Source organism: Delphinus delphis, chromosome 18, assembly GCF_949987515.2.
Source record: "Delphinus delphis chromosome 18, mDelDel1.2, whole genome shotgun sequence".
NCBI lineage: Eukaryota > Metazoa > Chordata > Mammalia > Artiodactyla > Delphinidae > Delphinus > Delphinus delphis.
The window spans coordinates 3,858,392-3,882,766 of NC_082700.1; the positions used below are offsets into that span (position 1 = coordinate 3,858,392).

The following is a 24,375-nucleotide window of genomic DNA, read 5'->3' on the forward strand; positions in this document are numbered from 1 at the left end:
GGGGTCCTCCCGGACCAGGGCTTGAACCCATGTCCCCTGAATTGGCAGGTGGACTCCCAACCACTGTGCCACCAGGGAAGCCCTCTCCTTTGTTTTTTTTTTTAAGGTACACCTTTTGGGGTTTTTGTTGTTGTTGTTATCTTTGGAAGGCAGTCAGTTTCTCTTAAATTCAATGTTAACTTTCGTTCATTGCTCAGTTTTCTCGAGCCTGCCCTACCCTACCCTGACTGCTTTCAGCAGTGTCCATTCTGGGTTTTATTTCCATGGCCTTAATCTGTCACATCGACCTTTCCTTATCTGTTTCCTTCTTTGATATCTTACACATCTCATTTTAGCTCTTGTTTCAGTGAAAGACCACATATTCTTCAGCTCTTTTCGCCTCGTCAGGAGCATTCAAAATATTTTTCTGTGCTTTGACCTGGTTCTTTCTGTGGAGATTGTTTCATATTATTATCATTTATTTATATGTCATTTTCTTCTGTTTGTATTTTTTCTTTGTTATTTTTTGATGATGTCTAGGGGAGGGGGCTTCACAGTTTTTTCAGAACGCTTTCTCATCCGTGTCTGTCTCTTCCGCACTGGTCACCTGTCACTCTGTAGTAATGACCACCTCCCTCGCCACCATTTCTTCTCCTCAGCATGCCTCACAGGGAATTTCTGTGCATCACAGGTTTCCTGTTAGGTGAAGTTGCATTTCTTTCTTTTCACTTTGCCTCGATTGGTATCAGCTGAGTTGATTGTGCTCTTTGCTCGGTCCCGTGCCCTGCCATTCTCCTCAGTCACTTCTCGGGGGGAAAGGCATCTGTGTGCGCATTGCCCTTGAACTGCGGTTTGCCTGCTGTGTTGAATTGGACCAGGGACCTCAGCCATGACTCATACCTACCTCTGTATCTCACCCTCTGAATAAGCGCTGATTCAGCTCTTTCTGGGGTTGTTCCACCTCTTTGTTGGAAACCTTTTCCCTCGGAAGGTTTTGTCTTCTATTGACATCCTCCCTTGATTTGATCCTACTTCATCATATTTTTCAGCCTCTATTCTATGTCATTTGTAGTTTTAATTAAGGCTATCTCATAATTTCCTTGAAAATAACTTTTCTATTTTCAATTGTTTTCCTGCTTTCTATTGATATTAGGGAGGGGAGGACAGTAAAAATAGTACTACTCTACCTTCAGCAAAAGGCACTGCATTAACTGAATTAAGCAATAAAATAGTTGTGTTCAGTAGATATTTATCAATGTTCTCTGTATTGTCTGAATAGAAAAGTATAACACAATCTTGGGAAAATTAGGTTAAGACCCTTGAAGCACTTTATCAGTATGCTTGAATCAGGTGTGGACCTGGACTCTCATTGCACTAAAAGTTTGGTTGGAGTACTGATTGCCGAGACCTCATGTGATAGGGAGGCCGTGCAAATAAAATTGTTGTTTGGGGGATGGCTAATATTTGAAGAGGTGTGGTGACAGCATTCTCAGTGCAGAGCAGAGCACAAACTTCTGATTCTTAGTTCTCCACCAGTATTTCTTCACTGAGAATAGCCAGGCCTCATGGGGACCTCTGGGGAGGTAGTTGACATGAAGAGTACATAGGAGTGAGGAAGGGTTTTTGAAGGTCAGCAAGCTTATCCTAGATTTCGGAGGGATCCCTGGTAGTCCTTTGAATGAGGGAGCGAGATGATGAAAAGCTGTGCTAAGAAAACTCTATCTGGCGGTTGAATTGAGGTATTTCGTTCGATCCCACTGGGACATGGTGAGTGAGTCCCTGTTTGTACCAAGCATCCTACTGGGTACAGTTGTGCAAATCTGGGAACAATTCCTGGCTCAGGAAACTTAGTCTGGGGGAGTCAAGAAACTGACTTAGAAAAATCTGACTTAGTAAAATGTCAGTAGCAGAGTTAATCTCAACCCAGATTATTATGGGGTGGCTGTTCTGTGTTGCCAGAGTCCTTCCACTGTAGTAATGGGTTCAGTCTGTCATGATGTTACACCACTAAGGTGGATTCTGTGATTAGCGTGGGGTACATTAAAGACTACCCCACATCACCGGGATCCTGCTGTATCATATAAATGCAGCTGAATTTTAAACAGCGGCGTTTTGTATCCCGTATTTCTGTATTTACTTTTTTCTAAATCAGGTTTCCATTCAGCCTCCTTATGGCTCGCCCATCCTCTGCTTCACTCTCACCACCTCCATATCTTCTCCTAATTATACCTGGTAATGGTTCCTTCTCTAAGATAATTTTTTTTCTTTTATAAATTTATTTATTTAATTTATTTATTTTTGGCTGTGTTGGGTCTTCGTTGCTGCACACGGGCTTTCTCTAGTTGCGGTGCGCGGGCTTCTCATTGTGTTGGCTTCTCTTGTTGCGGAGCACAGGCTCTAGGCGCGCGGGCTTCAGTAGCTGTGGCACACGGGCTCAGTAGTTGTGGCGCACGGGCTTAGTTGCTCCGCGGCATGTGGGATCTTCCCGGACCAGGGCTCGAAGCCATGTCCCCCTGCATTGACAGCAGATTCTTAACTACTGCACCACCAGAGACATCCCAATAATTTTTTTTTTTGTCGTTCGTGTCCCTGGCACTTTGCTCTGCAGTTGTTTTTATGTCAGTCTTGCCTAATCAATTAGAATTATGGCCTACTTGAAGATATAATCTGTACTTAATTTATTTATACATCCATGTTACTCCAAAAGATGATTTGAGCATGTTGCCCTTTGCTGAGGTGGTGGACATTTGATTAAGGAGGGTCAGTATTTTATGAGCTAAGAACACACATGACCAACAGAGGAGTTTCTGTGGTTTTTTATTTATTTTTATCTATTTGAAAGTCCTACAAAGATAAATCATATTTATCGAGTCAACTTTATAGGAGAAAGAACATGAAGTTGAGACCCTTCCAGTATTGAGAAAGTGTTGACACAAAACATATTAGATGTAAATTAAACATAAACTGCTTTTCTGTAAATATGTACGTGCTACCTCTTAAAGTCGATGTACGCCTTAAATTTTTGTTAAAATACTGGTATTTGTGATACTGGGAATCTGTATTTTGTGAAAGAGCCGCGGCTGCAATCCTCTGGTGCTTTATCTCGCAGCAGCTGTGTCCAGCTGGTGGTCCACATTCCCCACCACGCCTTCGGTGAATGGAAGCATTTAGGTCCATATTGATACAAAACTTCATGCACTTTTTTCTCTTTCAGCTTTGGTTCGCCTTCGTTAATGGATTCTCTGGGCAGATTTTATTTGAACGTTGGTGCATTGGCTTGTACAACGTGGTAAGCGTTCTCCACTTCTCTCTGATGGCGTGCAGAGCTAAACTGTTTGTGTCTGGGAAGTGTACCTAAGTCCCTCATCTGCCTCCACGGCAGGCAGCACAAATACATCTTTAGGGCCTTTGTTGCTGCCCCACATCCTGCAGAAGCCCAAACTCTCCACACATGGTTTCAATCATAGCAGATCATTCTTGAATAACCCCATGAAATTATTAACCCATATATCTTGAAAATAGACCCTTGTTACCTCCTGACTAAATGCCCGGGCAACATTTCCATGTTTTTAGCTCAAGAAAAAAATTTCTGAGCTACGTCTAAACTCATTCCACTCCGTGATTTTATTTCTGAATTCTTAAACCTATGCGAATATACAACGTGTAACCTGGTGTCCTTTTTGTCCTTCTTAAAAGCGTATCTGTCCTTGTGGAAGAATGTTTCCTCCCACAGTTAGTGCTAACATAATGAATTCTGACTTCCAGCTCCCATGGTGAATGGTAATCAGCTTATTTGGTATTTTTCATGATTTTAGAGCTCTGTTTTCATTACTCGACTGTAATGAATTCAAAAGCTAGACATAAATATAAACTATAGACTAAGATGACTGTGTAGCTACTCAGTCTTTTTTTACTGGCAAGGGGTATAGCTTGGTGCTGTAGAGACCCGAGTACGCCACATTTCTGGAGTTGCACTTTCACCACTGCTTTGGACCCTAACTCTGACATTCTCTGCCCTGGGGGAGTTTATACTCTGAAGCAGCCATCATAGGTAGACATAGATGGAAGTTACCAGACATACAATGAGATAAATCGTGGTGCTGTAAGTATTTACGGTTTGTATATACATTCGTGGCTGGCTATTCAAATCATCCATTCTCAGACTCCTCCCCCCCACACACACCCTTTTTTAGTAGCTGCTGTGCTAGGTGTTATGTATAACACGCCGCATACAACACGCTGCTTCAGCCCTGCAGAGCTCGACGGGTTCAGAGGGTCACACGTGTAGACTAAGATGCCACTGAACCAAGTTCAGATCTTGGGTTTAGGCAGCATTCCGAAGACGGTAAGTGTGTTACTCACTACAAAGTACACTAGTACATTTGTTGCTAATAATTATGCCCCCAAAGACAAAACTGACAGGTGATGAGAGCAGGGCTGAATTGACGGCCGCGTATCACCTATGCTTGAAAAGCTGCTCTGACCCCCTACCACATGGAAAGGGGCTCCAGGGCCTCCCCTTGGACAGATGGTTAACTTTGCAGGACTTAAAAGTGTTTTGAGTAGGTTAAAATTATGTGACCGTTTAGGGGGAAATATACTGACTGCTCCGTAGTGATTTAGTGTTGGGAGTGGCCAACCCAGGCCCACATACGTACTTGTAACTAGAAGGCTGGGACCTAGGAGGCTATGTTTAGTGCTAAGGACTGAAATACATGTCACTGGTTACACGATAAATGGATCTTAGCCCTCTTCTCATGCTCAGGCAGGAGTGCTAGGTTCTTTCCTTAGCACCCTGCAGTCTTGGGCAGTTCAGATTCGTCCAACAAACTCGTATTGAGTGGCTATTACACCTGAGATGCCCATAGGCTATAGGATGATGTTGGTCAAGATATGGTCCCCAGACCACTTGCAGGAGAAGCACCAGGATTTCTCCGAAGATGCAGATTTCCCAAACATCATCCTAACTTAACGAAGAGTTTCTCAGAGGTACTGAGAAGCAAAAGAAAAATTTAAATAAAACTTTCTAGCAGTGGTTACCCACATTAAAGTTTAAGACCCACGATGACCTCTGATCCCTAGGGTTGGGGATATGTTTTATCCCCTTTGTATCCTCCAGATGAGGGACGATACGGCAGCAGAGAAGTGAATTCCCAGGTGAAATGGCCCTGTGACCACGGGTCCACGGTACCAGTGTGGGAGACGGTCACCAGGGAGCGGTGGCAGAGTTGGGACAGTCAGATCCAGTGGGGTCAGAGGGTCATTGGCCTCCACAGTCAATCACTGGAAGGACCAAAGCTTTTGAGGACTTGGAAGTCTGCCCCCATAGCAATTGTCTTGGTAACTTTTGTTTGAAATAACTAGAAACTTAGAGAAGAGTTGCAAGAAAGAGTACAGAGAACGGTATACCCAGACTCATCAATTATTGGCATTTTGCCTACCACATGCGTCTCTCTGAAGACACGCACACATGTGCGTACGTAGGCTCGTGTGCACATACATTCCAACACGTATATTTCTGAGCCAGTTGGGAGTCAGTTAAGACATAATGCCCATACTGTTCATCGTGTAGTGCATAGCTGGACCATTCTCTTCCATAACCACAGTATAATGATCAAAATCATACAGTGTAACACGGATACAATACTACTGTCTAAGCCCTACTACCCCGTATTCCAATTTTGTGGTTACTCCTCTGTTTAGCCTTTGCTTCCACTCCAGGTCCCTCCGCAGTTTGTGACATCTGAGACATTGCTACTGACCCCTCTTCTGGGCTGGAGTCTCCCTTGCCATTTTCTTTTTTTTTTTTTAACATCTTTATTAGAGTAGAATCGCTTTACAATGGTGTGTTAGTTTCTGCTTTATAACAAAGTGAATCACTTATATCCCTTGCCATTTTCTGCAAGCAGTATTGCTTTTTTCCTTTTCGGTACTTAACGCTTCATGTTTGATTCCCCAAGCCAGCTAAAGTAGAAAGTCATCGTTTCTCAGTCTCATTCTCAGAGCAGATTACATAGCATTGAAACTCCTCCATCTCCCAAGGTCGTGAATCAATGCCATCCTATTAGATGCTCATTATATCCATAGTCCAATTTCTACATCATTTTAGGTTATGAGTAGAATGAGACTGAAGAGGCTACCGGTGACAAAAGCTACCATGATCAGATGGATTTTAGCTACATGTTATCCACTCTTTAGTGAAGAGATAACTCTTTTGAGCACTGTTTCAGAAAATATCTCCTCCTTAATTTTCAAGCCAGCAGAATTTGAAGAAAACTGAGCCAGTCTTATAAACATAAATATAAAAATTGTAAATAAGGTATCAGCAAATAGAATTCAACGATGTCTCAAAAGAATAAAATATTTGACAAAGGATTTATTTCAGGAATCCAGGAGGCTCAAAATTTTTAAATGTTATTATGTATCAGCCAAAAAAAGGAAAATGTGATCCCATCCGTAGATGGTGCAAAAGTCTTTGAGTCAATTCAGCTGCCCGTTCCAAAATAAGGACCCTAAATAATATATATAGGAAAGAAATAAGTCAATTAACTATAATGCAGGCTGTTTATTAAAAAAACCAGCAGCATATTGCCATAAATGGTAAAATTCTAAAATGATTTCATTTTAAATAAGAAATTAGTCAGGGATTCCTGCCATCACTATATAATTCAGCATTGTTTTGGAATTTTCAGCAACTACCAAGAAAATTAAATAACTATTACAAATACTAGGAAAAAGTAAAATATTTCTGTGCTTATACAAATATATGCACCAAAAATGGCCACGTTAAATATGTTCATATATGACTGTACATCTAAAAAACCCAAAACATACCAGTAAAGAAATACTAGGATTATAAGAAAATTTGATAAGGTGGCCAGATTCATAATAAATATATAAAAACCCATAGTTGTTTTCTGTCCTGGCAATCACTAGCTTTTTTTTTTTTTTAATTCTAACAATGAGCGCTTAGAAATGCAAGGAGAATAGTAATTCCTTTCAAAATAGCAATTAGAATTATACATTTCACAGGAACAATTTTTATAGTACTTCCATGAAAAACACCCCAAATCTTACCTAAGTATATGCAACAAGATTTAACCAAATGGAAAGTCATACTATTTCCTTGTATGGAAATACTAAAAAGGAAATAGTCATACTATTTCCTTTTTAGTATCATAAAAAACTTAGTATCAACCCTTCCAAAATTAGTATATAAATTTATGTGATTCCATATAGAATCCCAGCGGATGATTGTTTCGGGGGTGGGGGGAGAAGGGAATTGCGTAAAATGATATTAAGGTATGAATGGAATTAACAGGCATCTAAGAATAAATATGCAAAGCATGTTCAAAAAAGACCAATCAGAAAAAAAAAAAAAAGACCAATCAGAAAGGTAGACTTATCTGAACATCTGACTATACTATAAAGCTTCCATAACCACGTCAATGTGGTACTGACAGAGAACTGGACAAATAAGTCAGGGAACTTAGCGCTAAAGTTGGTGGTCCAGGGAAATGAACATTTTTTCAAAGTAAGAGTCAAACCTTAGGTGGATACTAATTTTTCAAGCTGGAGAGTATTAAATAGAATATAACAAGCATTGCTGACAGGGAAGCAGGGAGAAGATTGTTGTCCTTTCTGAAGGGAGAGATAAACAATGGGAACCTTTTCTGAAAGCAGCAAGGAGCATCCTCTAAAGTTTAAAATACATGGATTTTTTTACCCTTACAGACTTGCTTTTGGGAACCTTTCGCATAGAAATAAGAGATAAAGGATAGATGTTACAGTGTGTTCTAGGTGTTTATTACATGATGTTTGTGGCAGTGAAGAACTAGAAATAACATGAATGCCTGTCCATAGGCGATGGTTGAAAAACTATGATCCATCCACACTGTGAAATATTATGTGAGCCTGAAAAAGGCTGCTTCGGGGTCAAACCCAGGGTACTTGGGGACTTCCCGTGGTGTACTGTTTAATGAGAAAAATAAGATGAAGAAAATGTGTTTGATGTCTTGTTTCTGTAAAACAAATAATGATCCCGAGCAGTGTGTGTGTAGAGGGGGAAGGGGTATGCTACAAGCTGGGTGGTTGTTAGCCTGGGGATGTGATGGGGGAGAGGATTTGAAGTGGGAGGAAGGAGGAAGTAAGTGAAAAAAGGAAAAGAAAAAATAAAGCTGGCTGTGTAAAGAGTACGCAGATAGCTTCTTTAACCAAACAGTGAGGGCGAGTTTATATACTGAGTGTGCAGAGCTTTTGAGATGCTGTGGGGTGCTCTGCTCTAGCGTTTGTTATTGTGAGATGTGAATGCCACCGCTCTGGATCTTGTTCTCCCTGAAATCTGTAGAACATTGACAGCCCAGGGCTGTTTTCCTCTACGCTCCCGGGTGAAGATGGAGCTGCTGGTGAGTTTTATGGGCCTCACCCCACCGCAGCTCTAGTTGCTCTATCCCAGCAGACTTGGAAAAGGCTGACTCCTCTGGTCGGATGTTCAGGCTCCCGGGAACTGGCGTGCAATCAGAACTCTCGTAGAGACGCACATCCAGTTCCCACGGCCCTGAGAGCTCGCTGGGCTCGTGGGTCCAGATTTGCTTGATGCTGATGCAGAGTAGGGAGCGACCCGTGCACACACCCGAGGAGAAGGTGGTCCTCGGGTCTGCCGCACCGCCTGGGCTGGGTGACGTGCTCGTACCAACCCTCTTCTTCAGCTATGTCACACGCTATAGAGGACAGGTGAAGGTAACAGTCTTAGGAAGCACCGTCCAAGGGACTTCCCTGGTGGTGCGGTGGTTAAGAATCCGCCTGCCAATGCAGGGGACATGGGTTCGAGCCCTGGTCTGGGAAGATCCCACATGCCGCGGAGCAATGAAGCCCGTGCACCACAACTACTGAGCCTGCGCTCTGGAGCCTGTGAGCCACAACTGCTGAGCCCACGTGCCACAACTACTGAGCCCATGTGCTGCAACCATTGAAGCCTGCATGTGTAGAGCCCGTGCTCCGCAACAAGTGAAGCCACTGCAATGAGAAGCCCACACACCGCAACAAAGAGTAGCCCCCGCTCGTCACAACTAGAGAAAGCCTGCACACAGCAATGAAGACCCAATGCAGCCAAAAATAAATTAATTAATTAATTTTTTTAAAAAAGGGAAGTACCCTCTGCCCAAGAGCTCGTCATCCTGGGAGGTCATTCTATCTCCACCCCAGCCTTGTCTTGTGCCGTGTCCCTAGCTAACCGCCGTCCTGAACGTCCTAGAGCTTCCCCACAAACGTGCTACCCGTGTTTGTGCCCCAGAGCTTTGTGATGGGTGCTCCTTTCATGGGGGTGCTTCCCTCTGCGTCCCTCCCACCAAATCCTGCAGGTGCAGTACCTTACAGGGCAGATGCTGTTTAGTCCAAGCATCCTTCCTTGACTCCCCCTCTCCTCTCCCCCAGGAGTGATTTTGCAGAGTGCCGTGTTTTAAGTTTGTTCTATGCCTGTTGCCAGCTGCCCCGTCCCCAGCTCTGCAGCAGACGGAGTTCCTAGCAGTCAGGGACCTGCTTCCTTGCCTCTTCCTCCTTCTGCTTCTAAATCTCTCTTTCCCTGGGGATTATCACAATACCTGGCCCATCATGCATTCCCCTTAAAAGTCCATCGAATGGATAAGTGGGTGAAGTGCATAGTGCTTCCTGAAATGTGAGTGTGAAATCAGGATGGAAAGTTGCACCCCAGCACTCACAGGAAAACACTGCCACGCTGCACAGAGCTCACCACGGTAGGATTCTAAGTCACAGCTCGTCTACAGAGGAGGGCAGTTGTTCCTGGAACAGACTTCTTGGCTAATCAGATACTTAGGATGTCGTTTTTAGCGTTCAGTATATTCATTTGATGCTGATTAGGCAACAGTTTAAAATGGTCTTTCGTTCGTTTGTCGGGAGGGTGTCCGGGGAGTCGTGAATCACTGAACCTCAGGTTTGGACTCAGTCGAGAGCTAAGTCATCATCGCGTAGACCTGAACCACCGGAACCGTGGGAAGGAAGGGCCTCTGGTGATGGTGCACTCTTGTCTACGCAGATTTTCACGGCGCTGCCCCCCTTCACTCTGGGCATCTTCGAGAGGTCCTGTAGCCAGGAGAGCATGCTGAGGTTCCCGCAACTCTACAAGATCACCCAGAACGCCGAGGGCTTCAACACCAAGGTAAGCCACGCATGCGCAGGGCCCCTCGGAAGGCACAGGTGCTGTGTCCTGTCCCTCAGCGCTGGTACCTGCTCAGAGGGGGCGTCTGAAGGGAGGTGAGGCCCCGGGTCTCTCCCGGTGTCTCAAGCACGGTGAATTCGAGCTGCCACATCGGGAAGGAAGCGTCCGTCCCTTCCTGTTCAGTAACGCCTTCCTCTTCCCTGTGTGGGCCCCCCATGACCATGTGGCCAGCGGCCCGCACGCCCCAGGACCTGTAGGATCCAATCGTCCCCCACCCCATAGAGCCCTGTCGCCTGGCACGGCCCTCCCTCCGTCACTGCCTGGTTCTCAGGGACAGGAAGATGTCCCTTTAGCCAGTGAGGAAAGTTGGCCAGAGGTGAGCACAGGAATCGAGTCAGGCGTGGGTATTATTTTCAGTCTGGTGGATCAGGAAAGAGAAAACATCTAGACAGACGTGGAGTAGGCAGTCCTGAGATGAGCCTGGCTTAGGTGTTACAGGGGTCCCGCCATCAGGAGCGGCTAAGGAGTCTGGTGTGTCACTGACCCGCCAGCCACAGCTAGGAGGGCAGAGGTGAGGGCCCCCGGCTGGGAGGGGAAGTAGGTACCCGGCTGGGTTGGGAGGCAAAGATGCCCACATGCCTGCATCGCCGTGTTTCCGTCTCCGGTGCTTGTGCAGGCGGGGAGTTGGAGGCTGGAACAGAGGCTCGATGCCCAGCTCAGTTAAGACACCACGTGCCGGTTGTGTGTGATTAGCCTGCGTGGACACCAACCAAGGCTTTAGGGAGGATGCCACGGGCGTCCTCGGTAGAGAGCAGTCTCTGAAGGCTTCGTTTTGAGCCAGGTGTCGTGCTTGTCTTCCTTCAGGGCTGCCTCCTGTGTGGGAAAGTGTAACAGGCGTGTCCACATCTGGAAAAACACAAGGGGATACTGCTGGTTCTAGTGTGTTCCATGCACAAGGAGACGGGGCTGACTAATTATATCGGTCCTTGTTCACCATGGCTCTGTCAATGGGAAATATGGCCTGTTTATTCCACATTGTTTATGTAAATCGTTACAACAGAGTTTGAATTCAAAGGCCACGTAAGGAGAGAGGTAGGGAGGGGACCCACTGGAAAGGGAGCCGAGCTGAGGATGCTCGGAGACGGACCTGCAAGCATTTTGAAGATCTGGGGGTGGGGGGACAGGGGGCATACAGAGAGCAGGGAGAAGACAGGAAAAAAATGAGCATTTAAAATAGGAAAATCCCACTGTCTTACAATTTCTCATTATTTTCTGTTGTCCCATCACTACTTAAGATCCAACTATATATATATGACAATTCCCAGAACAATTTGTAGATTTTTAAATCAATTCAATCTGGCTTTAGTAATTCTGTCATCTCACAGTTAAAAAGATGAGTGACATGCATTTATGAAACTATAAGTTAGAAGAAACTAAACTTCGTGTTCTTTTGTTTGACCTTTCAGGTGTTAAAGAGAATTTTTAAACGTGTATGATATTCATCTAAATCCTAAAAACTGAAAAACTGTATGGGAGGGATTTTAAGGGGTGAAACGAAAGAGCGAGTGAGCTGTGTAGGAATTTACATCTTAAATGTTTCTCATGCTTTCAGAAGTATGGTTTCCGTCTCTTCATTAACAGCTTGACCCAATACCCTTTCTCTGGATGACTATAAAATGTGGTCTTTCTTTCCGTTCTAAAGGAAATGCATCGTCATTTATTTTTTGGATGTGGGTAGATTGTATGTTGTCCTGTTTATACGGGAATATCTCTTTAGGTCTTTGTACTAGATTAATATTATCTGGAGATAGCCCAGTCATCTGTATGTAAAAAATTGGGGTTTTTTTCGCCTTCTGGAGCTGGGCATCGCAGCCAGCATCCCTGACAATGAGGGGCTTGTTGAGCTACACAGAGTTCAAGAGTGTGGGCAGCTCCTGACTCCCCTGGTTTGTTTTCCCTTAGGTTTTCTGGGGTCACTGCATCAACGCCTTGGTCCACTCCCTCATCCTCTTCTGGTTTCCCATGAAAGCGCTGGAGCACGGTAGGTAATGGCTTCGAGATCCAACTCTCAGCGGGTAGCTTTGCAGCCCCTCAGCGCCAGTTGTTCACAATTTTCTTCCCCAGTTCTGCAGACCCAGAGATCACAGGAACAAATTTCAAAAGAAAAACATAGGAAACATCTGATGGGCTTATTACTAGCTTGTAGGTTTCACCCATTCTGGCTCGGAGAACCCATTTTCTTTCCAGTTGCCTGGAGAGTTTAAATACTAGGAATTCTAAACTTTATTTTTAATAACCATTTGAGTCAAGGATCTTGAAGAAAAGCACTGTCCTATAATGAAACATCGATGCCTCTTGTGCACCAATTTGAAATTTTCTGTTAAGTACTTGGGCTTTCGTTTTCCAAGCCTGACGTACCTCTATGCCAAATAACTCAAATCTCGTGAGAGTTTTATCTTATGCCCAGTTTTCCGAAAGTCTCCTTTCCTTGACGTACGCTTTTCAAGCAAACGTTTAAAGCTTGCTGGAGGACTGATTCTCCCTGTTGGTTTCAGTCTTCCCTAAGCTGAAGGAGGGGTGTATTTGTTCATACTTCTTAATACATCCACAATGTGACCTCTTAAAGAGGCATACCTTTTAGTCTCAAAAAGTGAAAATGTGTCACAAGAATGCTACTTTTTACCCCTCAAATCATAATAATACCCCTGGGGAAAATCACTCCAAATGTTGACTAGACAAGGCCTTTCATTGTATAGAGAACCAACAAATAGGAAGTTTCCAAGCTTCTTTGTTTCTGTCAGTGTTTTTCTGTGTTTCAGATGGACATGATTCATCCTTACTGACGCGCTTTAACCTGTCAAATGCATGCCCAACAAGTGTGTTATATACCCAGTGACCTTTTCTCTCAGTTTCATCCGATGCCCTTTTCCTTCAAGGGTCCCTAAGTCTCTAAATCAGAAAATACAGTTTTCTGCTTCCGGCCCCACCCCCAAAGGGGCATTCTAGTGGAATCGTTCTCTTTGAATGATAACGCTTTCCTGTGATTCATCTTCACTAATAGTAGATTTAATTTCTTTTGAAATGGTTTTGTGAGTAAGGGCTCACAAAGATAAGAGTGTTGACTGTGGTTCGTTTTAGAAGCTCTGACAGTTTGGTGATAAAGCAGCTGTCATTGTATCAGGCTGGGCTGGGGCTGGGAGGTGGTGTGTCTTGTGTGTCTCGTGAGCACAAGAACAGGTTTGGCAGGGGTTCTCTCGGCCAGGAGCCCAACCTTTCGTCCTTAGGAAGAGACAGGCCCCCCACCCTCTTCTCTCGGCATAGACTTTGTCCCTAAACGTGCGGTGCTTGCCTTTGGACTCACAGAGGTTTGGCGCGATGGTCATTCACTCGCCTGCTTCAGAAGGAGCGAGCAGGGCCTGTTTTCAGCAAAGACGATGGTTTCTGATCCCGAGTCATGAATATGTGCTTTGAGATTGTGGTTTGTAGTTTATGTTGGGATCATTATTGCTCACCTAGATTCCATCCTGTAAATCCATTCGTTCTCCTAACATGGTCTGTATTTGAAAGGGGATAGACTCCAAACGGTTACTAATTTACCTAAGAGATATCACCAGGTGAATTTCAAGTCGGTTTCTATCACCCTTACCTGCTTCCCTCAGATTAGCAATTGGCCAAGCAGCCGAAAGAATGATTTTTTTCCCCATCTTTAAAATCATCATCACCATCACTATTTCATCATATATGCCTTCAGCACAGAGGTTTTCTTTTGGTTGTGTTGTAAACAGTAACCTTTTTTTTTTTTTTTTGCGGTACGCGGGCCTCTCACTGCCGTGGCCTCTCCCGTTGCGGAGCACAGGCTCAGCGGCCATGGCTCACGGGCCCAGCCGCTCCGCGGCGTGTGGGATCCTCCCGGACCGGGGCACGAACCCGCGTCCCCTGCATCGGCAGGCGGACTCTCAACCACTGCGCCACCAGGGAAGCCCAACAGTAACCTTTTGAGGGAAACTGTTGAAGGTGAAATAAATAGCAAACATTAAGCGTATTTAGCAAAGAACAACCTGAGGCCAGTTGGTGTTCTTGGTCACTAGCTGATGTCCTCTAACCAATGGAATGACTATGTTAGGATGAATTTCTAAATTCTCACCATTAATAGACAGCGAAATGATTATTGTTCCTTAGCGCTGTTCATTCATGTGGTCCTTATGTCTGAGACACTGTGGTAGATTCTGAGGGTGGTGGGTAATTGAATCAATGCGGGTCTCACCCTTCAAGGAGTTTGCCGTCTGGTGAGTTAGCGGGTAGTTCTCTCGCGAGGCGGAAAATCATTCTCAAGTAAAATACAGGTAAAGTGCTCTCGGACTGTAGAGGGCTGAGAGAGACGCCTTCCAGGTGGGATGATTCATGGCTCGTTCGAGGAGATGATGTGTAGCCTTAGCCTGAAAGTCCAGGCAAAGGGAGATGTGCAGGGTTAGAGGAAGAGGCAAACGAAGGAGAGCGGTTCTAGACAGATGTGGAGAGCTTGAGAAGGTCATCCCTTCCGGGGTGGAAGGCAGGGCAAAGTGGGAGAAGGCAGGTGAAAGCCGGATTGCCGAGGGCTTGGAATGCAATGTTGAGAAATCGGGACTTGCTTTGGAGGCAGTGAACAGTCAGTAGAGTTTAGATCAAGGCAAGTATTGTGATCAGAGCAATTTGGGGAAAATGAATCCATCATATCTCGTTAAGGTGAATGGTAGGAGGCGAGCTGGTGGCAAGAATCCTAGTTAGGTTTCCTGATCCAGGGGAGCCCAAGGAGGGTCAGACCCAGGGACTGGGAATGTGTTTAGAGAGGAGGGAGCATGTTTAGAGAAGAACTTGATCAGCAAAATTACTGCAGACCTATGACGTGCCAGGCGCCGAGGGTGCGGTGGACATAAGAGCATGTCTTGGTCTCCGGGGGCTTCCATAAGGTCAGAGCTGGCCATCAGGAATCACACACATAATTGCTTCCTGGCCAGTGTGCTGCGTCCTACAGGCTGCAGGGGGAGCTTGTAATACCGGGACACAGCCTAGTCTAGCGGGTCAAGGAAGCATCTTCTCCAAGGAAATGACACTTGAGTTCTTAAAAGATGAATAGGGGATGATCCAGTAGGGCCGGGAGGTATGGGTAAAGGCGGGGAGAAGAAGCATTCCCGGCTGGGGCCACGAGCACACAGGGCTGGTGCTGCCGAGGAGCTGGGAGAGCCCGTGGGCAGTGGCTCCCAATGGGGTGGGGGTCGGGGGGTGGAACTCGGGACCTCGTCCAGCCTCTGGTGGGCGTTTCCAGACACTGAGCATCCCTGGCCCTGGTCGGTGAACCCGCCCACCGTCACCCTTCTCCCTATCCTTGTGCAACTGTGAATCAGAACACGTCTGCACACATCTCCAGCATCCCCTCTGGGTCTGCAGCAGCGTCCCTAGTCGCTGTAGCATTCTGGGTGTTAGGTGACAGTCAGATCACCGAAACCCACATGGGGACTTCTTTTAGTGAAGGGTTTAAGGTAGGAGAGTTACACCATGGGACTTGCCTCTGAGGAAGATAAGACAGCCGTGTGGAGAAATACATAAGGTCTGGCAAGAGCGTGGGTTTTGTGTGTTTGTTTCTTCGGGGGTGGGGGGCAGACGGAAGTCAGAGGTGAAAATCAAGGAAGCTTGCAAGTTTGAGGAGAGCCGGGATACGGCAGCTGATCCGATTACTTATGTGCTGATTGTCCTCAGCATAAATGCACTCCTGTTACACTTTGAATCGCCCCTTAGAAGGATGCAGTCACCCTTCTCCCAAAGAAGCGTGACAGCAGTTTGAGACAAACTGGGGCACTTTCGGAGTATGGGGACCCTGATCTCACAGAACAGTGCCTTTGGGCCCCACTCCAGCGTCAAGTCCCGCTGGAAATTGTCCATCAGACACGTGCCACACTCTGAGCCCTGAGGGGCTTTGCTCGACCAGGGGCTGAGGTCTGCAGAGTAGCTTTGTTCCATTGTTTCATGCTCTGTGGACTGTGTCGCGAAGATGGTGGATTTTCCCGGGAGATTCTCTCCGGTCTCCATGGAGACAGGCTTAGGTACATGCAGTGCTGGTCACTTCCCAGCATCATGGTTGGGAAGAAACGTTTCTAAGAAGGTGTGAGCCTGTTGTTCATTCCTTAGGAAGCTTCCAAGAATTTTGCCTTGCTTATTTTTGCGTGGTTTTGGATAGAATTTTCAAAGCGTTCCTTGGCTGGTGGAGTTGGTGACGATTCATTTCAAGCTTCCAAATACATTTTTCCACTCCAGCAATTCCGTAAATCAGATCTCTTCCAACCATCACAACCTTACGCTCACGGCCACGGCTGGCCTGTAGCTCCCACCCTTTGATCTGAAACATGATTTTAGGTTAAAACCAGAGACATCACCTTTGCAGGGACCGAAATTCATCCAGACCTCGGTGTCAGGCCACACTCGGGCTTTCCATGGGTGTATCCAGTCTGCATGTTTGAGCAACCCTCCTTGAAGTGGAATGTGGTTATTGGCAAAAGGACGTAAAATCCGTTTTGATTTAAAAAAAGGAAATTTTCAGATTTTTCTTGATGAAATTTAAGAGGGAGGTGATGGGAATATACTTACCAGCAGAGAAAAATTCCCGAAAAAAAAATTGTTCTTGACTCCTCACAGTGCACACTCTGGAAACCATTCCCTCCTCTTTCTAGAAGAAGAAATACCCTGTGGATACTTTGCAATACCATGTGGGTAATTATTGGCACTAATTAAGCAACAGGGTCCCTGAACATTCTTGGAGAAGGCTATTTTATACTTTTTAGGAAATGTGCTATTGTAAGACGAGGCATGTTTTATAAACTGAAATAATAGTGCACATGTATAAAATGAGATGTAGGGTACTTCTCTCTGCCTGTGCCATTATTGGGTCATTTAAGCTTGAATTATTTATGACCTACACCTATTACTGTAAACTTGGTTATTTTATATCATGTCAGTTTCACGTTCAGCTGAGTTGGGGCATGACTGCCCTTGTTCCCCGAGATTGCAACTTCTTAAAATCAATGACTCATTCATTGAAAAAGAAAAGATAAGTGAGTGTGTCCTCTGTGCAGGTCAGTATTGGTAGATGGTAGTGCACATAACAGGCAAGTTCCCTGCCCTCGGGGAGCTTACACTGGACAAGGCAGGACTGAACAAAAAGTGTAGCGAGAGGACAGCCAAGGTCAAATGGAGTGCATACCAAGGACCACTAACCTGGTTCCAGCTTTAAGGATTGCCCCCCAGAGGATGTGACAGCATAGTTGAAGGATGAGCAGGAACAAGCTTGGAAAAGAGTAGGGGGGAGGGGTTTCAGGTTACGGGAAAGAGCATGGGGTGAGAGGGTGTGACTCCTAGTCAGAGAAGACCCCTGTGGCTGGAGGATTGGGGAGCAAGGGACGACAAAGGATGGAGACCAAGGAGTCAGACCATTTCCAGCCTGTCAGGACAAGCGAGGCTTTTGTAGTGTGAGTTTACTGGGAGCCATTGATGGGTTATAAGCAGAGAACCACGTATCTGATGAACTTTGGTGGGACCACACCGGCCGGGGTGATTGTCGGCGTCCGGCTGGTTGGCTGTCGTGTGGTCTTGTGTCGTGACCGTGTCGGAGAAGAGGATGGATCTGAGGGCGGCTTAGGAGGTAGAACTGGAAGGATCTGATGTTGTATCCATGAGTGCTTCCCTAGTCTGCCTGGTTGTAGGAGAATCTGCTCTTCTGTCACAAAACTGACCCGTAAAATACTATATTTTAAAGCATTTTAAAGGAAGGTACGGGAAACAAGAGCCGGTGTTTTCTTCCCGTTGCAAAGTCAGTGACCATACTGTATACCCATTGTAAGATATAAGGTAAATGAAGGCGATCCAGGGACGCGCATTCAATGCTAAGTGGGACAGAAGAGGGGAGTAGTAACTCCACGTGGCCTCTGCATCTGGGAAAGCCACTGAGAGGACAGGGTAGTATGAACAGTCACAGAATCCTGAAGCGTATACATGAAGTGAATGGGACTTGCTCTCTAAAAACGAGAAGGACAGAACACTCTAGAAGCTTCTTGGAATTATACAAATGAAACTATAGCTAGCGTAGAAATCTAAATCACTAGTTGCTAACCCGGTCACTGGAGTACATTCAAAACCCAGTTTCCAAATTCAGAATGTCGTCTTCTGTTCTGGTTACCCTTAAACACGGTGAACTAGTAACGTCAAGTCCGCCTCATGTGCCTACAGCACTGTTGTTTGGAAACCCAGAATGGGGCAGAAGGGCCGTGGCTTTCATGCACTCAAATGTCTCTTACGTTTCAGTGTCTCTCTTAATAAACTCTGAGCTACATATATTTTAAACAGTTGGGTTTGATGTAATGCTGTAAGAAGTGTGAGTCAGAGTTCCCAGATTTCACCCACGTAGCTTCTATGGGGAAGTTGAATCGAGGTGTATTAAGGTGGGAATAGCTGCTACAACAAGCAGCCCCCAAATATCAGGGCCGTAGTCCGGTAAAGGCTTAGTTCTGCCTCGTGTACCGATCAAACGGAGAAGTGCATTGTACATGGGTGTGTTGACTGTATGTTCTTATTTTCTGCATTTGTGATGCCCTGATAGTTGGGCCCATGATCCTGGAGAGACTGTGCTCCCAGGGTTGGCTAATTCCTAGGGAGAGCAAACAACTGTCCCACAAGCACGCCTTTGCTTCCCAGCCAACCATTCCGCCTCCCACACCCCCAGCCATCTCTGTACCTCACTCTCTCACACCAGGCCAATATCCCCTGCCCTAAATCACCCCCGGGCCAGGTACCACATAACTAGGGATCGACCTAAAACCCAGAGACTGTTGAAATAATTCACACTATCCAATCCTGAGCTTAAACAGTGTACCTACCCTGCTTCAGTCCATTTTGTCCCGTGAAAACCCCACTAGAGGCTCTGGGCCATGCTCTCCCCTCCTGCCTCCTGACTGACCCTGGTGCTTTCCCTTGGCCCTGCCTGACACCCCATGCGTCCTGTTTCTAGGGATCCGTGAGTATAAGCTCCTTCCTTCACGATCGTCACGTCCACGTCTGTGTGTCTTTCGACACCTGATTGAAACAAGCCCTAGTTATTCTCAATACAGTGGCGCTCCATCTGTGCGGGGCCCCTGAGTTCACCCTCAGCCTTCGCGTGGGGATGGGAGAGAGCAGGAGAAGGACTGCTTGCTCTCAACCTCCTCTGGCAGGAAGCGATCCATCACTTCTGCTCACGTCTGATTGGCAAGAGCTAGTCCTGGGGCCCCACCTAGGTACGAAGAGCTGCGGAATGTCGTTAGACTATGCTCCCGGGAATAAAAAAAAGAGTCCGTGCCTACGAGGTGGCTGTTTGACATTGGCAGGTGATCGAGTGCACTTTCCATCATTTTTACTTCCTTTTTCAAGTCTATTTTTAGTAAACAAGAGTGAAAAAAGAGATTGAAATCTGAGTTTCATACCCTTAACTTTATCCAGCAGAAATGTCAGTAAAGAGGGGAAAATCCAGCAAAAGGCTTATATAACCAGGAACTTAACCCAGTGCTGGTTATGAATGTGATTATAATCACTAACACTTGTATAAACTCTACCTTTTAGAAACTCTTTCCAATAGCTTATACCGCTCTTTACCAAGAAAGGAAAAAATAACGTTTCTCTTTGTGAATACATAGCGTTGGAAGCAGAAAGAATTGTTTCAGTTGTAGTACAGACAGTACAGACATTGGAGCGGGATTAAGTCTAAGCTTATTTGGAAATTAGCTACTTGAAACTTGGACGACGTTTTCACTCTTGATATTCATCTAATAGTAGCTGGTTGGCATCATACCTCCTCTGAGCCTCTGGAGTCTGAAGAGGCCCCAAGGGTGAGACGGGGGGAATGGAGAGCCTGATTAATATGCTGGAATCAGGCCTGCTCTGAACGAGTGCTGCTGAAGCTTCTAGAAGCAAAAAGGGTGGGAGAAGGGAAACAGGAGGCACTTGGTATCTGCTCTGCAGCCAGTCTGACGGAGTCCTATGTGCGTGAGATACCTGTGATTTTTTTTTTCAACATAAAGTTTTTTATTTTTTTAATTTTTTAAAATTTTTGGCTGTGTTGGGTCTTTGTTGCTGCCCGTGGGCTTTCCTCTGGTTGCCGCGAGCGGGGGCTACTCTTCGTTGCGGTGCGCGGGCTTCTCATTGCGGTGACTTCTCTTGTTGCGCAGCGCGGGCTCTAGGCGCACGGGCTTCGGTAGTTGTGGTGCGTGGGCTCAGTAGTTGTGGCGCATGGGCTTACTTGCTCCGCAGCATGTGGGATCTTCCCGGCCCAGGGCTCAAACCCCTGGCCCCTGCCTTGGCAGGCGGATTCTTAACCACTGCGCCACCAGGGAAGCCCTACCTGTGATTTGGAATCCAGGCACTCCACGATTTTTACTGCACTAAAAACACACACATACGTTCACCCCATCTGTTTTCCTGATTATTAAACCCTGTCCTCTCTGGCTGCACAGCACTATGCTATAACTTAGTTTCAGATTTTGCTTTTTGTCAGAGCCCTTTCTGAATACATTTTTGTGGTTTAGCTGGGCCATGATGTAATGTGTTTAATGAGCATTTAATTGAAATGGCATCCTTATAAGATGTCATCAGCCTAGCCCTCTGGAAGCATCTGAGGTAAGTTCCTTTATCATTCTGTTTAGAAAACGAGACATACTTTTGTTACAAACCGTGGGTTTTCCAACAGATATTTTCAGAGAGCTTTTTGCATGCAGCGTTTGGGGTCATCACTACTCACGCGAGGGTTCGTGTGGGTTTGTCCCCACTGTTCACAACAGTCTGTTTTAGTGTCTGCGTTTCTAAACCTCATTTGGCTAAACCTACATCATGTCAGTCCCTGGATCCAACCAGATTTTGCAAATAATGTAAGTCTGGACGAACAGGCTGGGTCTGAGGGTCCTGAAGCCAAGGCATTGTATCGGCTTCTAAGAGAATGACTGGCTCTCAGGATGCGGCTTCTAGCTCTGGTACTTTGTAATAATACTTTCGATGTATAGGGTCGGCACCATCATTAGATTAGGTTTTACACCACACGTGGCCACAGCTGGTCATTCTAAATGTGACTCAGTCCTTTATCTGACAAAGCAGTTGGGAAACCTTCTCGCTCGTTCAGGTTCTTTACTCTGTGGAACTCCTTCCCTGGACTTTTGGTCCAGCAACGTTTCAGCTCTCACCTGGGTGGATGTGATCCTCCGCCTGCCAAGGCCTGGCTGATCTCACACGGTTCAGTGAAACGCCGGCGGTGCCGACGCAACGGGCAGCCGGATTCTCCTTCCCTCTGCCCTAGCTCTGCTGAGCCTTCGTGCGCTAGCGCGAGGTTTCCGTTGGGAAATGCTCAGCATCCTGCCGGTTAACAAAGTTCTGGTGAGATCACCTGTCTCCACCTGCACGTTTGGTGGATCTCTTTTACAGGGACCTTTTTTAGAACCTGGTGTGGTCTGGCCCGTGCTGGCCTCACCATTCTGGCCACTGTAGCGCTCCTATCCCACACCCCGCCCCGCCCCGTGCATCTCAAGGTTCTACTCCAGCAGGGCAGGAGTCCACCTCCGTGCGTCTAGGCGGGCCGTGCGTCCTTTTGTGCCTGAACTGTCCTTTCCCCCTCTCTGCCCCCTTCCTCCCAAACATCCCTCTGTACCACCCCATGCTGCTTTGTCTGCAGTAATCTTCCTATCGTTTACATAGATGGTGGATAAGTGTTGTTCTGAAGGCTGGCTTGGGAACCCAATTTCTCATCTTGGCTTGGGGGTTCTTTTTCTCCTATCAAAAAAAAAAATCACTTGAGATTTTAAATATCCAACTAAAATGAAAGCGGCTAAACCACAGGAAAGTTGTTTTCCTGAGTGGAGTGGTGGAATCCTAACAGTACTGTTAAGATTAAACAAAGTGGGAAGAAGTAATTTGTCAGCAACATGCTTCAGGAATAAACTCGACAGTCCAAACGGGCTTTTCCAGCCTGGAGTTATCAGCCAAGCTGTATCTTATTAATGCGTTCCTCTGCCAATGATTGTTTAGGACTTCAGATCTTTTCTTCAGGAGGAGGTTATTGGCAAATCTTAACAAGGAATGATGCCCGCAGGTATTTGCCTCTAAAACAGTTGAAGTATAACCTTTAAGAGAAGACTGTATTCCGTGGGAATTTCCCCAACAGGGTGGGCAAAGCAATGACTTGTGACTTGTTTAGTGGATGCTATCTTTTCCGAGGCTCTTGACGTGTCCCAGAATCTCAAGTTAGTTTGGGAGTTTCTCCTCCAAGGAATAAATTATTCCCAGGTGGTATTAGTTTCCATTGGGATAGGAGATGCTCTTTCCTAAGCAGAAAGCTAAAACGCAGTGTTGAGTTATCCTTCCAAAATGATGAGCTGCAACAGTAGGGTGATCCTGCTTCACTAAACGTCATCTGAGGTGCATTCCGATTGGTTCAAGTGCAGACATGTTATGTAATGCCAGTAGCACTTCACTGTCATGGCAAGGTAGAAGTTCATGCATTATAAAATTCTAGAAGCTGCGGTTGGAAGATGTCCCTGGGTTTCACTGTCTGTTCCTTCTGTTCACGCCGAATTGCCAGCATGGTGGTCCGTGGTCTTAAGTGTCTCCACGGAGATGTTCTCTTCACCAGTGAGCTCTCAGTCCCAGAGGTAATCACAGGGTTTACCCACTTGAAAGGCCATCGAGCGATGGCCTGTTTCTCTGCTGATGGTGTGAGTTGTGAGGTCCCACCACACTCTCCCCCTCGGCCTGACCACAGAGGAGGGGGTTCCCTTCATTAGTCACTCTTTTTTTTTTAAATAAATTTATTCATTTATTTATTTTTGTCTGCATAGGGTCCTTGTTGCTGCGCGCGGGCTTTCTCTAGTTGTGGCGAGCGGGGGCTACTCTTCGTTGCGGTGCGCGGGTTTCTCATTGCGGTGGCTTCTCTTGTTGCGGAGCACCGGCTCTAGGCGCATGGGCTTCAGTAGTTGTGGCACACGGGCTCAGTAGTTGTGGCTTGCAGGCTCTAGAGCACAGGCTCAGTAGTTGTGGCACATGGGCTCAGTAGTTGTGGTTTGCGGGCTCTAGAGCGCAAGCTCAGTAGTTGTGGCGTGCGGGCTTCGTTGCTCCGCGGCATGTGGGATCTTCCCGGACCAGGGCTCGAGCCTGTGTCCCCTGCATCGGCAGGCGGGTTCTTAACCACTGCGCCACCAGGGAAGCCCCTCATTAGCCACTCTTACTTTGGGGTATATTCTCTCTACTTATTCCAGCTCCTCTGTTTTCTTTCCTCTAATGCTGTGATTCTCAATCCGGGGAATTTTTCCCCCAGGAGACACTGGCATTGTCTGGAGGCGTTTTTGGTTGTCACAACTGGCATCTAGTGGGGAGAGGCCAGGGGTGCTGCCAGACACTCTGTAATCACAGGACGGTGCCGCCCCCCAGCCCCGCAACTAAGAATTACCTAGAAAAATGTCAGCAGTGCTGAGATGCGCAGCTCCGGACTAATGAACTCAAACTAAAAGGCCAGATCTCAAGGGGCTACCGCTGCTTCCCGCACTTGTGCCCTGGGTTGTACAGAATCTCTGCCGTGTGAATCTCATTTTCTTTCCACCTATTTCTCTGCTAGAAAGTTCCTCCCTGTTAGGTGTTGGTATTTCAAAAGAGTTCTTAGTCTATTTTTCCCCTTGAAGTTGTCTTCTTTTCTTCTTTGGGGTCCATTTTTCTAACTCAGTTAATGAAAACAATCTTGTATTACAAAGCTTACAGTTTCTCACTAAGCGTGTGACCTTGCATGTCATTTAGCTTCTCTTTGCTGCCCCAGTTGCCTCATCTGAAATATGCAGGCCATAATACCCTTTCATAGCATTGTCAGAGCATTCAAGAAGTACTTACTCACGTAGGTAAAGTGCTTAGAACAGAGCCTGTCTTATACTTAGTAACATATGTTACCTATTTTCCACGTAGAATTAACAATGTCTAACAGTTTTTTGTTCACTATTTGTATATCCTTAAAATATGAAACACATTCTAAGCCCTCCATATTTAGACACATGCTTTGTATATTTAATTTCTTTTAGTACATGAATCAACCAGCATTTGAAATATTACTATCAAAAGGAAATTCACAAGTTGTCAAGCCATAATTGTAAACCTTGGTTTTCAGCTTCGTCTCCTAGCCCTTCTAACTCTTTCATCTGACC

The 24,375-nt window shown here is 46.0% G+C and overlaps 1 protein-coding gene across 1 annotated transcript in view; it reads left to right on the plus strand.

The window, feature by feature from the left end:
- LOC132413675 (phospholipid-transporting ATPase IB) overlaps positions 1 to 24,375 on the plus strand; it is a 518,461-nt gene that overhangs the window by 355,513 nt on the left and 138,573 nt on the right. The window contains exons 28-30 of the mRNA XM_059995779.1: positions 3,194 to 3,268; positions 10,031 to 10,153; positions 12,116 to 12,194. Coding sequence (XP_059851762.1) covers positions 3,194 to 3,268; positions 10,031 to 10,153; positions 12,116 to 12,194 — 277 coding nt within the window. The remainder of the gene's footprint in view (positions 1 to 3,193; positions 3,269 to 10,030; positions 10,154 to 12,115; positions 12,195 to 24,375) is intronic.